Genomic DNA, 16030 nt, shown 5'->3' with positions numbered 1-16030 from the left:
ATGACTGGGCCAAACACAGTGCCCCGACAGACTTGTTGTTACAATGGGTGGACAGTTTCATGTACCTGGGGGTGCGGGTCTCTAGGCAACCTTCCGATTTTATCACTCTTAATCTGGATCCGGTGGTGAGGGAGATCAGGGCCAGGCTGAAGGCATGGGAGAACCTTCCACTTTCCTTGTTAGGGCATATTAATCTGATTAAAATGAAACTTCTTCCTAAACTTACATATTTATTTTGGCACTCCCCCCAATGGATTCCCAAGATATTTTTCACTAATTTGAATACACTCTTTTCCTCCTTTTTGTGGGGCTCCCGCCCCCCTCGGATTACATTTTCCACACTGATGCGCCCCCTTTCACAAGGTGGCTTGGCCTTTCCGGACTGCCATAAATATTTTTTGTCCTGCCAGTTGGTCACGGCGGCGTGGTGGCTGACTCCGGATGCCTCTAACTCGGCCGTGGTGGTGGAGGCGGCGGTGCTTGGGTCTATGGAGGCGCTTTCCCACCTTTTGTTTAGGGGCCCTAGGGCCCCTTATCACTTGACTTCCTCCATGCGCACGACACTTCGGGCCTGGCAGCAGGGCCTGGCTCTGGAGGCATACCCGGACACCGCCGTCTCCCCCCAGGCGCCCTTATGGATCAATCCCACCTTGCCACACCTGTTTTCCCTCCCTGACCCTGCAGGCTGGACGAAATATGGCGTGAAACGAGTATCGGATCTGTCTTCAGACCTTACCCTCCCCACGCTTGACCACTTGATTGCCCCCCTCCCACCTTTTCAAATATTTGCAGTTGTCCCACGCCTTCAGAGCTCAGTTTCCGCGGGGGTGGCGCAGGTGGTGCAGTCGGACCTGGAGAGGGTTCTCAGGTTCGATTGCTCCGAGCGGGCCGCCTCGGTGCTATACGCGCATCTCCTCCGGGTCTTTTCTCCGGAGCTCTCGGGCCTCCACTCCCACTGGGCCCGGGATGTTCCGGACTTGGACGCGGAGGACTGGCTGCAGATTTGGGACACCCCCTTTAAGATCCTGGTCTCACTCAGGGATAGAATTATCCAATACAGAATTGTCCACAGGACTTATCTCACTCCCCATCGTTTGCACAAGATGAGTGTCTCCCATTCCCCGGACTGTTGGCGTTGTGGCCAATCCCCGGGAGACTTCATACATATCTTCTGGGCCTGCCCAACTATCGTGTCCTACTGGTCACGAGTATTCGCAGTGGCCAACGCAGTGCTGGAGACCTCCTTTGATCCCTCGCCTGGGGTGGCACTATTGGGCCTTCTAGACGATCTGCTTCCTAGGGTGGCGGACCGCACCTTGATGGGTCTTCTCTTCTTCTATACCCGGAAGAATATCGTGTTGCACTGGAAACAGCAGTCTCCCCCCTCGCTTCAGCGGTGGCGAACGCTGTTGGATTCGGTGATCCCACTTTATCGAGACACTTATCAGCATAGGGGGTGCCCCAGGAAACATGACAGGGTGTGGGCGCGTTGGCTTTCGGACTCCACCTTTGACTTGCTGGCCACGGGGGGGGTTCCAGCTGCTAATGTTTTCTGATATTTTCTCTGTCTGCCTCACTGCAAGTCTTTATGGCTCGCTTCTCTGAGTACTGTTATGTGCCTTAATATGTGTATTCACCTGATATGATGCCACTTGTATTTCTTGCTGATTACCCCTGCGTGGGTGACCTGTTACTTTATATGATGTCATCGTGTGTTTATGGGTGACCCCTTGCACCTTGTTGTTTTGTTTTTGTTGGTTTGTGTGTTGCAATAATAAAAAAGATTTTCAAAAAATCCCCCCCCCCAAAAAATTTTGAAGCCCTCCTATCCCCACATACATGCACGTACGAATGTATGCATGTGACAGGGTTGTATTTGTTAAGTGTCTTTGTTACTGGAAATTTTGCATTTCATAAACTGTTTTGTTTTGTTAAACCACTAATTTATTGTCTAGGATGTCTGCTTTCAGAAATTATTTTGGGGGTGTTTAGATAATTTTCAGGCCCAAAATTATTTTTTAAACGTTTGTAAAAACAGCGTTGGCAGTGAAAAGGTTCAAAGAAGACTTTGTCCAAATTAGTCTTAAGGGCCATACAGGACTTTTTCCTTCAGATTTACCTTTTCTATGTAGTGCAAGGGCCTGCCAGATTGCATACAAATTGAAAGCGTTTAGGTTTGACCTCATATTATCTGGTTTTGGTAAGTCTAAAGGAAAAAGTCTTCAGAAAATCTTATAGTGTGTATGGCCCATTAGCTTCTGTCCACGCAAGAGATTTGTTAGATTTATATGTCACTCACATGATGTCAAATAAACTTGGAGGCAACACAGAAAATATCACTTTTAGGAATTTTGTGAGACTTACATCTGCTATCATACCATCACAAACTTGCCTTATAGTATCTTTGCTTCTAAAATCAGCTGACAGCTGTACATTTTCTTTAATTTCCTTATTCGATATACTTGAATTGGACATTTCACATGGCTGAATAATAGCTTTATTCTGATGAAAAATGAAACAATTGTTATGTAACTGTTTTTAATACTACAAATGCACACTGCCACTTACAATTAGGTATATCATCATATTCTTACTTATTGAGCTAGGCAACTAACGTAGCATTCCAGTCAAGCACACACTGCACTCAAGTATAAAAAGTGCCTGAAAAAATGGCCTATGTTGCCAGTGGCAAAAATCTATTCTTCCTTACACTTTCATACCTCAATAGAATCATTAAAGGGTAATTCTAAGCTTTAGTATTAGTAGTACAAAAGTTTGCCTTTAAACATGTTTAGATACTTTAATACAAGACAAATAAGTTACTGAAGCAAGATAAAGGAAAGGCTCATAGTAATTAATGTTATACATTTAAGACAGGTCAGAAGAAAATCTAGTGGCTGTTGTAGGAAACACTATGGAAATCCGCAAGAAATCTGGGATCATGCATATGGAAGTCGGGGCTGTACAGCATGCAAGAGCATACGGAACCTGCAAAAAGAGCCACAGCTGCTACATACAGCAATAGAAATCAATTACAGAATGGTATTTAGGCCAGTACTTGCGTAAACCTGTGCAAGAACATACAACCCTGGACACAGTGAGGTTGATTTACTAAAAGCTATTTTTTTTTATTATACAGGGTATATATATAGTGCCAACAGTTTGTGCAGAGCTTTACAAAATAAAGGCAGGCAGTACAGTTACAATACAATTTGGTACAAGAGGAATCAGAGGGTCCTGCTCGTTAGAGTTCACAATCTAAGTTAATTTTGCAAGGAAATTACCATTCCAAAGGAATTTTCCCCAAAGCTTAATAAATGAGGAGAAGCTATGCTGACTTTTATCATCCAGTCATGTGCAAGCAAAAATACTGTACTTTTATTTTCCATGCACGTGATTGGGTATTCTTTGAAAAGTGACATTTCACCACATTAGGTAAGCTCTGGGGGGAAATTCCCTTGCGTAGTGCAACTTCCCTTGCAAAGTGAACATCTTATTTTCCTTTAGTAAATCAACTCCAGAACTTCTGCATCCAGGTTTGTACATGTGTGTGTGTGTTTACACAAAAACCGACGTATACCCATGTACAGCCACATCCTGTAATTCATTCTGTGTGTTGCTGTACACAGCACCAATAACACCCAGAGAAGATTTAGGTTATATATGCTCTTGCAAGCTGTTTGATTAGACATTCATCACCTGAACAATAGGTTTCCCCCTCCCTCCCAGCAGTCTTCTGGGACACATTACAGGTTACATTCATAAAGCTCAGCGCAGCTCGCACATGCGCAGTAGGAAGCAGCAAGCTATCACAGCCAGGTGTTTACACTTTAAATGTCGCAGACTAGTGAAAAACTATATCTATGGACAGGTAAGTGTCCTGTTATTAAAAGTCAGGATTTTAAGACTTTCGATTTTTTGTTACAGAGTGGAGAACCACTTTAAACACATTCTTCTCCTCATTTTATACAAACAAAAAGGAAGAGTATATTAAACAGGACAGCAATGTAAAAAAAACACTGTATTGAATGTAACCTTGTGGCTAAAAGAAATCAATGTTCAAAACAGACTAGAAAAGCCTAATTTGAATAAATCACCAAGACCAGATGGGTTACACGCGAGAGTCCTCAAAGAAGTAAGCCGTGGTATGGCCAAAGCATTGCACCTAATTATAAGGACTCAATACTAACTAGAATGGGACCAACAGATTGGAGAAAATCAAATGTGTTACCAATATTCCAAAAAGGTTAAAATATATACCAGAAAGATAAGTCATTAATAGTTTGAAAAGTATTGGAAGGAATGGTAAGGGATCATATCCAAGAAATTGGCAGCGAAAATGGTATAATTTGTAGTAACCAGCATATACAGTATTTATGAAAGTCTGTGCTTGCCAGACCAACCTTTTATTATTCTATGTGGAAGTGATGGGTAATTTGGATAAAGGAAGGTCAGTGGAGGTAGTGTACCTATATTTGGTAAAACATGTATGTGATTTTAACATACCATCTGTCTTTTTGTTATATCACCATAGTTCCACTTTATTGAAGGCATATGATAGACTGTATATTGAAAGAGTAGGAAAATGGGATTTTGAAGGTGCCAAAAAGACAAATTGATATAAAAATAACTTAAATAACTTGTTGATTCCCCCTTTTTGCACAGACCCAATTGGGGATTCAGTATCCCTCCCTGTGGTTTCACTGATATCTCTTCGGAATACCCTCCTGATATGCAGTACACTAAAAATATTTTATGCACAGTCAGGTAAGAGGGCCATTTAATGATAACTTTCAAATCATATGCATTCTTGAGAGATATACAATAATAAAATAATTGATATGTATTAATTTTTGTGATAATCTACCTCTATCTGTGGTAGTTGCGTTTGTGACTAATATGTCGTTTTTAACATTTAGCGATTATGTATGCAGTACTCATTAAAGTCCCCTGAAGAAGCCAGAGGTTGGCGAAACATGTAAAGCTGTATCATAATCGCATGATTACTGTATTATGATTTTATTTTTGAAAGATTGTTTTTAATCTAATGTTCTAATAAAATGTTGTTCTTTTTATATATCAATTTGTCTTTTTGCCATCTTTAAAATCCCATTTTCCTACTCCTTCAATATTTTGACTATGCAGGGATGTGGTGCCTATAAATCTGCGACACCCAGCGACTTGTTAATTAGATGATAGACTGTGTTAATGGCTCACTGTGTGATCTCTTGACAATTAAACAATTTAGCAAGGTGGCACTATATATAGTTGGGTAAAATCCCATAGGAAGCACCATTCTTTGTAAAGGCCCCCATTACAGTATAAGCCCAGCATAGCAATAACCAGATTGTTCCATTTTATCACATATACCTGACATATGGAATCTTGAAGTTTAATGTAAAGGTTGTCCCTCTCCTCCATAAGTTGATTTATCTTAGCTTCATTTTTCTTTTTCAGCTCTTCGATGTGCATTTCATGTTCCTGTAATCATTTTAAATAGGCAGAAATGTATTAATGGTTAAAGCCTAAAAAGCAATACAGAATAGACTCATCTGAAATAATTTTTGTGTGATTATGCATATCGATGTCTGTTTGTACATATACAAAAAATTTGAATTGACTACTTTGTGGAAGTACACTATAGGAATCCTCAAAAAGGGTCAATGCTTCCCTTCAACTGAGTTCTGTTCGCTGCAGAATGAACGGAACTCAACCACTAGTATGTGATGGCTTCAGAAAACACTGTGGAGTATATGTTTAGGCTCGGTTCACACCAATGCATTTTTTCATGCTTGTTGCAGAAACGCACTACAGTATATATAACATGGTTTCCTATGGTACACGTTCACATCTATGCGTTTTTTAGCCAGTGCGTTTTTGGAAATGGTCAGGGACTTTTTTAAACTCATAAAAAAGTTTTTGCTTTTTTTTTTTTTGGTTCAATAGACTTCAATGGGAAAGCTGCAGAGAAGTATGTAGTACATTTTTGCTGCCATTTTACAGCTATTTTGCAGGGATTCACATTTTTTCAATCTGCCCAACAACAAATTGGCAAAAAAAAAAGAATAAATAATGCAAGACGCAAATCGTGATAAAATTGCAGCAAAATCATGGTAAAATCGTGTGAGCAAAAATGCACAGCAAAGAGCACTGCAGAAATGATCAAAAGCAAACTGCATAGGTGTGAACCGAGCCTTAGGCCCCTTTCACACAGACGGACCGTTCAGATACGCCTGTCAGTTTTTTTGGCGGATCTGAACGGATGCCCCATGCATCTCTATGGGGCATCGGATGTCAGCGGAGACATGTCCGCTGACATCCGATCCGTCAAATCTGGACGGATGGAAACCCTATTTTCCATCCATCCAGCGGATCGGATCGGATGGGATCGGATGAGAAAGGACAGACGGTCCGTTCCCATCCGATTCCCCCATAGAGATGCATGGGGACCTGACAGCTGTAACTCCGCACACAGCGCGGAGACACAGCTGTCATCCTCCTGCTCAGCGGGGGATCGGCGGATCGATCCCCCGCTATGAAAAACGGAGTCCGCCTGACTGACTACGTGTGTGAAAGGGGCCTTAGAATTATCATCTGTCGGAGTACGTTTCCTAAATGTGCTAATTAGTGTCCCAGTATCTTATTAAAGCAAAATTAACCCAAAAGCCAAAGCTTAGCAGTCCTTAAATGTGGTGGCTGCATTAGTTTTCTTTTTTAGGGGTTTTGTTCCTTTATTTTCACCTTATGATCTGACTAGTAACATACTTCCAGTCTTGGAGTGTCTACACTCTGGATGGAGGAGCAACAGAGACACCTTTGTTCAGCAGAATTAACAACCTAGGGGAGGGGCAGTGTAAAGCCCGTACACACGATCAGATTATCAAATGATCTGTCATCCGTTTTTTATGGCATGCTAGTCTGATGTGGAAAGTGAAGAGGTTATTTTAATATGAATTTTCCCGTATGGTAGAGTTCTACTTCAGAAGTGATGTCATGTGTTGGATTGCTTTGTATGCACTCTTTCCTCTCTGAGCATGCCTAGTCTTGCTCTTAAGATTTTTTTCTGTCGAAATCTGTACTAATGAGATGAAAATCGGATGTTGTATTACGGACAACAAAATATATTATAGCCTACACATCAGGATTTTGTCAGCCGAAAAGTCGGAGTTGGTTGTCGAAAGCTCCATACTAACAATCCGACAATCGGCAGATCGCTGGTCAAATTTTCCCTTCAGATTTTCTTATCGTGTGTACGGGCCTTTAGATGCGTTAGCAGATTTAGGGCTCTTTCACACGGGCGATCCGATCAGATCTGCCTGTCAGTTTTTTAGACGGATCTGATCGGATCCTCCATGCAGCTCTATGGGGCAGCGGGTGTCAGCGGAGGTCACCTCCGCTGACACCCGCTGCCATCCGCATCCGATCCTGTGCATGAAATCTGGACGGATGGAAACCCTATTTTTCCATCCATTCAGTAATCGTATCGGATCGGATCTGATGAGAGCGGACAAGCGGTCCGCTCTCATCCGATCCCCCATAGAGGGCATCGGGTGCTGAGACACCTCCCTCTCCGCTCTGCAAGCGGAGACGGAGCTGTCATCCGCCGGCTCAGCGGGGATCGCGGATCGATCCCGCTGAGCAACACGGATCCGCCTACGGAGGCGGACCGTGTGAAAGAGCCCTTAGATGGATTGGAAAACAAATTAAAGTTGAACTCTCGCTAACATATTTCAAGTAATTATAGCATAAGGTTTTTCTTTTCCTTTTGGGATAAAGGTTTTACATAGATGAATGAAATCTGAACATGGGAAGTCACCCTTTTAGTCTCAACCCTATAACTGCCAGTTTTGCTGGAAAGCTTAGTCAAAACAGAATTAAAAAAAAAAAAAAAAATATATATATATATATATATATATATATATATATATATATATAATGGCAGGATCAACAGTTGAATTTAAAGAAAAAAAGCCCCAAAAAAGATAAGGAAAACTAACATAGCACCACATATAAGGATTGGAAAACTGCAATGTATTACATTTTTGTTTTTAGGTTTAAATTAATTTTGGTGTTGATGCAGAGCTTCACTGTACACTGCTTGGCATGCTTTTAAGGAATACCAAAGCACTATATTTCATAAACACAATCCAAGTATCAATTGTGAAGCAAGTAAGGACAATGGCACTCATTTATATCACAGTGAAAGCTCCATAAATAAAGAAGCGATTTTCTGCAAGTCAACACATTTCAGTGATTTACCAACATCAAACAAGTTCTGATACACTTTTGCAAAAAAAAAAAAAAGTCATAAAGCGTAAAACTAAAGCAACAGTTAGGTAATTTTATAGCATTTCAATTAATTTTGTGATTTAAAATTCACTGCAGGTAGATAAATCAGACCCCAGCTTTCTAAAGAGCCCTTTGGGGTTGAATTGTTAAAGGACTAGATCATGTTCACTTTGTTTAGTGAATTTTGGCTTAGTGAATGAGAAAAATACATGCTAAACTCAATCATCAAATCATGTACAAGGAAAATGCTTTTTCTTATTTAAACATGGTTGGGTATTCTTTGCCCTTCAATTCACCTCATTCAATAAGTTAAAGAGGATCTTCAGGCTGCATGAAACAAAATTTAAGTCATCAGCTACAAATACTGTAGCTGGTATAGTTTAATAAAGGAACACTTACTTGTCCAAGGATCCAGCGCCATCCTCACCCAGGCTGGTTCTTCACTGGTCTTCTAGTCACTGGCATGTTTACTAAAGGAAGTCAGCTGTGACTCCTTACGGCTTCACAACTGGCTTCCCACTGCGCATGCATGAGCCGCTCTTTTCCGAATGGTTCCACAGCCTTCTGGGACTTGTAACATGTCCCAGAAGGATGCAGGCAATGAGGGTGGGGGCTGAACTTCCACTTAGATCACTTAGGCGATTTGAGCAGAAGAGGGTGCAGGTACCTGTCAATATCAGGAATCAGTTCCCAAAAAAATGTAGCCAAAAGTGATAGAGGAGGGGGAGAGGAGGTGAAGAAGCAGAACTTCCCCTTTTGGGTGAAGTTCCACTTTAAAGCGGTAGTAAAGCCCGCTTTGTGATTTTTACCTTGCGGTGCACGTTTAGGAGATATTCACCCTGAGATATTCACCCAGTGACAGTGCATGTGCTCTGAAGAGCTGGCATACCTTGCCAGGACTTCAGAGCTTCGTGCTGGAACCGAGGGCCAATCACAAAGCTGGAGCGTGCAAACCCAGAAGAAAGACAGGGAGAAAATGTCAGCCCTCTCAACAGTGACAGCACGCCATGGGATTGCTTCATTCTAAGGTAAGTATTTCATAATGTGCTAGTATGCGAGGCATACTAGCACATTATTCAATTGCCTTACAGGTGCTTTTTTTTTTTTCAACCAGCCATGGTTTACAACCGCTTTAAGTAAAAATTCACTTTGCGTGAACATACTTTATTCCTTTAGTAAATGAACCCCAGTAGTCTTTTTACATCTTTCCTATCAAGAGAGAAGAGTGCTTCTAGCTGACAGACCACTCTGACTGCTGCACTGATACCACTATAGGGGGCACTATAATATATTGTTTTTTTACAACTGTGGTTTTTACTGGTTTCTACTGTACTTTTTGCAATTGTCTTTTTTCTGCTTCCATGGCACTTTGCACGGATTTCATCTCTGCAGCATGGTTCTTAGCTAAGTCCTCTCGGCTCTTTGCTAACTGCTCCTTAAGATGCTTTGCCTCTGCCTCTCTCTGGCGTTTTGTTTTACTGACTTCTTCTTTGTGCTGTTTGCCATGTTCTTGTCTTGGAATTGAGTGTTCCCTGAATGCCTAGAATGAACAAAAATAAATTAATAAATCAAAGAATGTACAGCATATACTTCGTTTTACAGTCAACCTTCATCAGCAAGTCAGTTCAGTACATTGCAGACAAGAACTGAACTATTATGTAAACTAAGGAATGACCAGGATCATATGTATAGCGCGCTGCAGCTTTAAGCCAGAAAATAAAAAAAAATAAAAGGGGAATGGCAAAAGAGAGCACAGACTGCATATTGTAATTTTTTATTTTTTTTTTGCTTTGGGCAGCAAAAGAAAATAAATTGAAATAGAATTGAGAAGCCGAGGAGCAAAGGAAAGGTAAGTACCGGTATGTGCTGCTGGAAAGGGGGAAATAAAGAGAACCAGTTGTTTTGCCCTACATATATAGAGTACAAGTTTATTTATTATCATTCATTTTTTTTTCTTAGACAAATGTAGAACTACCCCTGTATGGGGCCGCTGACTATAGATCTATCCTGGGTCTCCCTCTTATTATCCTGTTGCCAGATACCAGGTATTTTCAAACACTGCCAGGTGCACACACACTCTTTCGCTCGTTGTCTCCAATGACCCGTCTAGGGGATTTGTTTTTGGCGTTTTATTTGGAGAACTTGGATAGGAGAAGGGATTAGTGGGATACTCCAAATTCAACTTTGTACAGGTGAGAACAACTCCCATTTGGCCTCACTTAGTGGAACTGAATAGTAGATCTTCTGCTGAACCATACATGGAAAGAATAAGTCCTTTGCTTGTGTTAGCAGCAGACTCAATGAACTCTGTATCTTCAGGACACTATCAAGCATCCACTTTAGCTTACACCCAACCCGCTTACTTTCTAGCACCAAGAGGGGGATTTTAACAGCAACAGTCTCTAGCATCCCAGTGGAAAGTCTGTACTCACAAGGCCCTGATTGCAGGTCCCCTTGCTCCATGATACTAGACCAGATCCATGGACATCCTCCCTCAGTCAATCCTCAAAAGAATCCCTGGATTTCAGCATCTCTGTTTCTGGTCCTCAGGTCAACTACCTGAGGCCGCATGGCAGCCTGTGCTGGAGAGAGGCCCCCACCCCACCTGGACCCCGCTCTACAGCCGAAAACCAGGAGCCACATGTGCACCCCATATATAAGTACAGTCCCCTAGCATGCACTGGGAACCTCCCATGCCTATTGGCCAGGGCTGTCCAGACACCCCTTGCTCTCATCTGCATGGCTTCCTCCCACTCTCCAATACACTGACTTACAATTGGATAAGTGTGAAACATCAAGCCAGGATGAGCAGCATCAGAGCACACTGGGCAGGTTCTGTACAACAATCACAGCTCTCTGTAAGGCAGACAGCTCCTAGATTTACCTGGCTGTCTCCCTGTTAAGCACAGAAACCAAAAATTATATACAATACAGCTAAACTAGCACCTATCTAGGAGAATGCTACACAACCATCACCAAAATATACATTTGTAAAGACGTTTTTGTCTGTTGTCATTAAATGATCATTTTCCATGTCTATTTATCCATCTTAAGGTAATGAAATGTGTGTAGCGGGGTCTTCCATTATACAAGTTCTAAAAGACTGCTGCTTGACATTTGAGAGGAACTCGGCTCCATCTAGTGGCCAAAAGGACACATTGCAGCGGCTATGGAATTTCTTTTGATGTTATTTTCCTTTCAGGAAGTTGAGCAGTCTTCATCGCCCATAGTGCTTTGAGAGTACCAGGGTGCACTGCTGCACCGCACAGCCTTCTGGGGGAAGCTTTATAAAGGAAGGGAGGAGCCAGGCTCGCTCTCTTGGGAAAGACACAGTGAGACAAGCAGGATGCCAGTGCTGTGGGCTGATGCTGTATGCTAGGCCGAAACTCCTGGGCCTTAAGTGACTAAGTTGCAGTGTTTCATCTCCAGTAGAGGATCCCTCCTGGAGGTCCCATCGATGTTCTACAGAGACCAGACTCATCCACCCCAAATACCTAGCGCGGCTGGTGACAGAGGCCGGAGACTGAGACCGCAGCGGAGGCTTCCTGGGAGACAGTCCTGTTGGTGAGAGGGCACCTGCCCAAAAACTGACTCTATCTATCAAAGAAGTAACTTTAGTCAGGATTAGCCTTAGAGTAGTAGAAGGCAATATACCAGGTGGCCCAGTACATCTCTCACAGAAGTTTTACCGCCAATCCTGCACAGACACCCCGCGGTGATTACTAACTGTTTGCTGCCATTCTCTCTATTGATCACCCATCCTCAATGTGGATTACAAATTGCGAGTGCACCAACGTTGCTAGCGAAGATATAGAGAAGAAACAGCGGACTCAGATAGGTCTGACATTCTGATACTGTGTCTAACTGAATGCTGAGCCTTATCTCCAAAAGTATAATAGTGATTAAGATGGTGGTCCTATAGGCTCTGAGACATTTCCTGAAACAATTAATGTGCCCTTGAGGAGTGATATCACAGTATTTATCTTATCTTTGATTAATTAATCAGTATATCCTTTTACAAAGTCATATTTTACTGTATCGAAACTGTTTATTTGATTTACAGTAAATAACTTTCCTGTTTAAAAGCAAGCTTGTGTGTGGTCACCTTGTATTACCCAGAAGGACTGCAGCTGGAGAGAGGTAACAGGTCATTATTATTTATTGAAGTGTTATATTCCAATCTGTGTAGCCATTTGGTATTCCAGTCCTATTCTGGGTCAGTTGTGCCTAGGGAGGGTTCGAGCCAATTCTGTGGGTTGTTAGGCAGGACGTAGACCCAATAATCTAATCAGCAGCTCCTGCGGGGGTGGTGCTACACGTGGGGGCTCGTCCGGGATTATCTACAGTCCTGCAACACAACCCTCTCAGCCACAGAATCCCCCTCAACGCAGAAATGGATCCTACCGCTGCAGCCGAGTGGTGCAGGGAAGAGAATGTCGTAGTGGAAAATGGCCTGGTGGTTGAAATCAAGGGAGAGGTCTGGACTGAGGAAAAACTCCTCCCAGTTTTAAGGGCACTGTCCACAGACAGGAAATTCTGGGTGACTGACATAAAGACAGACACCACCGTTCCACACACGTATGCATTGTGTGAGTGGAGGAAGGGGGTCCCTGATTACTTTAAGGGAACCAGTGTAAAGACTACTGACCAAACAGAACTTTTCTTAATACATCCAGAAGTCCTTACTGAAGGTCCCTCATCCACCACTCCTGGGGGATCCAGCAAAGAAAAAGGTGTCCAAGAAGGGAGTCCAGAGTCACCACCTTTGTCTACCTTTAGCTCAGAACTGTGTGCTGTTCTCGGGGAAATCGTAGCAAAATGTAGTAAGGACTCCCCAAACTATCTGATGACTGAATATAGGAAGCTCAGGACATTCTCTGGGAAACAGCCTGTGCCTTCGACAGAAGATGGGTTTGAAGAGTGGTTAGATACCGCCACTCAGGCTTTGGAAGAGTGGGAGGTACCAGAACAGCACAAGAAACAGAGAATCACAGAAAGTTTAAAGGGACCTGCACTAGAGGCCGTACGTAATCTCAAGCTAAGCAAAAAGAACTGTACTGCACAGGATTATCTAGACATTCTACAAGATGTATTTGGTCGGACGGAGAACGTGGCTGAACTTCTTTACCAGTTAGACCACTGTTACCAAGAAGAGGAAGAGAAGTTGTCCGAATTTATTAGACGCCTAGATAAGATCATCCACCTGATCTTGTTAAAGAAAGGGATAGACCCCCGGAAGGTAGATGAGACTCGTGCACGGCAGGTGCTGAGAGGGGCTCAACCCTTAGATCCCATTGCCATACTGTTGCGAACTCGCCAAGATGGTGGCATTCTGGAATACCCTGACCTGATCCGAATGGTCAGAGAAGAAGAGGTCATGTTGGACAACAAAAGGAAGAGTCGGCAGTTTGACTCAACTGCTCGTGTCAGAGTGATAAGTGCAAAAGAAAGTGACTCGCAAGTTGAACTCCTAAAGACCCAGGTGTCCCAGTTGATAGAAATGGTGTCCATCCTGACTAGTCAGGCATCTACTCTACCTGATGGGAACGTGTCAGAGAAGCCGGATAAACCTTCTAACCTTAGAGTAGACCCGGAACCGAGACCTAGGAGATCGCTAACTTGTTTCAACTGTGGGGGAGTAGGACATGTTAGAGGAGTATGTCCCAGCCCAGGAAATGTCGCCTCAGAACCTCGCAAGCCAGCGGAAAAACTTCAGAGGGCACCCGTGAAGGAGTCGACCGGGTGCCCGCCAGTTTCAAGGGAATCCAAGAGACTCAATGATTCAGGGAATCTGAGTCAGGGAGTCAGATCCAGGTACAACGCCCCTAGTTCTATACTCCAGGCTACTGAGAGGAGGAAAATCAATGCACACCGGGCCCAGAGGGGACTGAAGTCCAGAAGAAAAAAAAAGAAAAGAGCCTGGGTGCAGAGAACTGAATGAGACAACAAGGCCACTTCAAGAGAATTCCCAACTAACTTGGTCGGGCCTTCCCCTGTAGTCTCTGTCCAGGTAGAAGGAATTTACACAAGAGCCCTCCTTGACACTGGGGCCCAAGTGACTCTTCTGTATAGAGACTTCTATGATAAACACCTTACCCATCTACCTCTGCAGAAGTTGGAAGATCTGGAGATATGGGGTATCGGGACTCAAAGTTTTCCCTATGACGGGTATCTGCCAATCAAGTTGACCTTTGACCCATCAGTGGCTGGTGAAGCTGAAACCTTCGACACCCTAGCGGTGGTCTGTCCTCGTCCGCCAGGGGCCAACAAAAGCTCTCTCATCGTAGGGACCAACACTGACCTAGTAAGGCGCCTCCTGACACAACTGGTCCAGGGACAGGATGCTCCAGCGCCAAGGATTCACCCCATGCTACGGCAGGCCTATCAACGATTAGTATTGGAGCAAGAGACTCCTGCAGAAGGAGTTGGAAGACTCTGGAAGTTGGACAGAACGGAAAAGGTCTTGCAGCCAGGAGAGGTGGCTTGTCTGAAAGCTTCCGTTAAACTCACATGGAAACAGCCGGGCCCTTTTATCATCTTTGAATCAGGTCCACAGGAAGAGGAGAGAGGGATAGAAGTAATCCCTGAAGTGATCCCTTTGAAGGTGTTACAGAAAAACCATGGAAGGGTTTTAGTGAGTGTCAGAAACACCTCTACTACACCGGTGAAGGTACCGGCCAGAGTGCTGTTGGGCCAAGTTAACCCGGCTACCCCAGTTGTCCCATCTGATCTTAAAGAGGAGGAAAGGGGTGAAGATGTTATAGAAGAGCTCTGCTCTGGAAACGCTGCCCTCCCACCAGAATGGGTGAAGAGGGCCAAGGCACAACTTGCTCGATGGCAAGGAATATTTTCTAGGGATGAGTTCGACGTGGGATGCGCCAGGAGTGCCACTCATAAGATCCGCCTGAGTGAGGACAAACCTTTCCGAGAAAGAGTCCGGCGAGTTCCCTTAGGTGACTTAGAAGATCTACGTCAGCAGCTGGCGGAACTCAAGAAGACTGGGGTTATTCGAGAATCCAGGAGCCCATATGCTTCTCCGATAGTGGTAGTCCGGAAGAAAAACGGATCTCTGAGGCTTTGTATCGACTACCGAACCCTGAACAGAAGAACCATCCCAGACCAGTATACCACTCCTCGAATCGAAGACGCCCTACAGAGCCTGTCAGGGGCGAAGTGGTTCAGTGTGATGGACTTAAAGAGTGGGTATTATCAGATCCCCATGCACCCTGAAGATCGGGAGAAGACAGCCTTCATCACCCCTGTGGGGTTCTTTGAGTTCAATCGCATGCCTCAGGGGTTGTCAGGGGCCCCTGCTACCTTCCAAAGGCTGATGGAAAGGACCGTTGGAGATATGAATTTGATAGAGGTACTGGTATACTTGGATGATGTTATCGTGTTTGGCAGAACTTTGGAAGAACATGAGGAGAGGTTGGAAAAGGTCCTGAAGAGGCTACATGAAGAAGGCCTGAAACTTTCTCCTGAGAAGTGCCAATTCTATCAGTCCTCGGTCCATTACCTGGGCCACATCGTGTCTGAAGAAGGGGTGGCCACCGACCCGGACAAGCTGGATGCTGTCGCCTCCTGGCCGAGACCTACAAATGTGACCGAACTTCGGTCGTTCCTGGGTTTTTGCTCCTATTACAGGAGGTTTGTAGAGGGGTTCGCCAAGATTGCCCGACCCCTCAATGAGTTACTAAAGAACGAAGAAGATGACGTTCCTGAACTGGTCAAGCCAATGAAG

General features: G+C 43.8%; 1 protein-coding gene across 1 annotated transcript in view; it reads right to left on the bottom strand.

Annotated features, from left to right (window-relative positions):
- The window catches only part of FAM184B (family with sequence similarity 184 member B), a 180170-nt gene that overhangs the window by 68306 nt on the left and 95834 nt on the right, over positions 1-16030 (bottom strand). Inside the window, exons 5-7 of the mRNA XM_082273160.1 lie at positions 9623-9829; positions 5371-5481; positions 2393-2502 (exon numbers count right to left, since the gene is read on the bottom strand). Coding sequence (XP_082129286.1) covers positions 2393-2502; positions 5371-5481; positions 9623-9829 — 428 coding nt within the window. The remainder of the gene's footprint in view (positions 1-2392; positions 2503-5370; positions 5482-9622; positions 9830-16030) is intronic.

This window comes from Pelophylax lessonae (assembly GCF_965119305.1).
Source record: "Pelophylax lessonae genome assembly, chromosome: 1".
NCBI lineage: Eukaryota > Metazoa > Chordata > Amphibia > Anura > Ranidae > Pelophylax > Pelophylax lessonae.
Note: the sequence above shows the minus strand (reverse complement) of the source record. Positions and strands in the feature narration are given on the sequence as shown.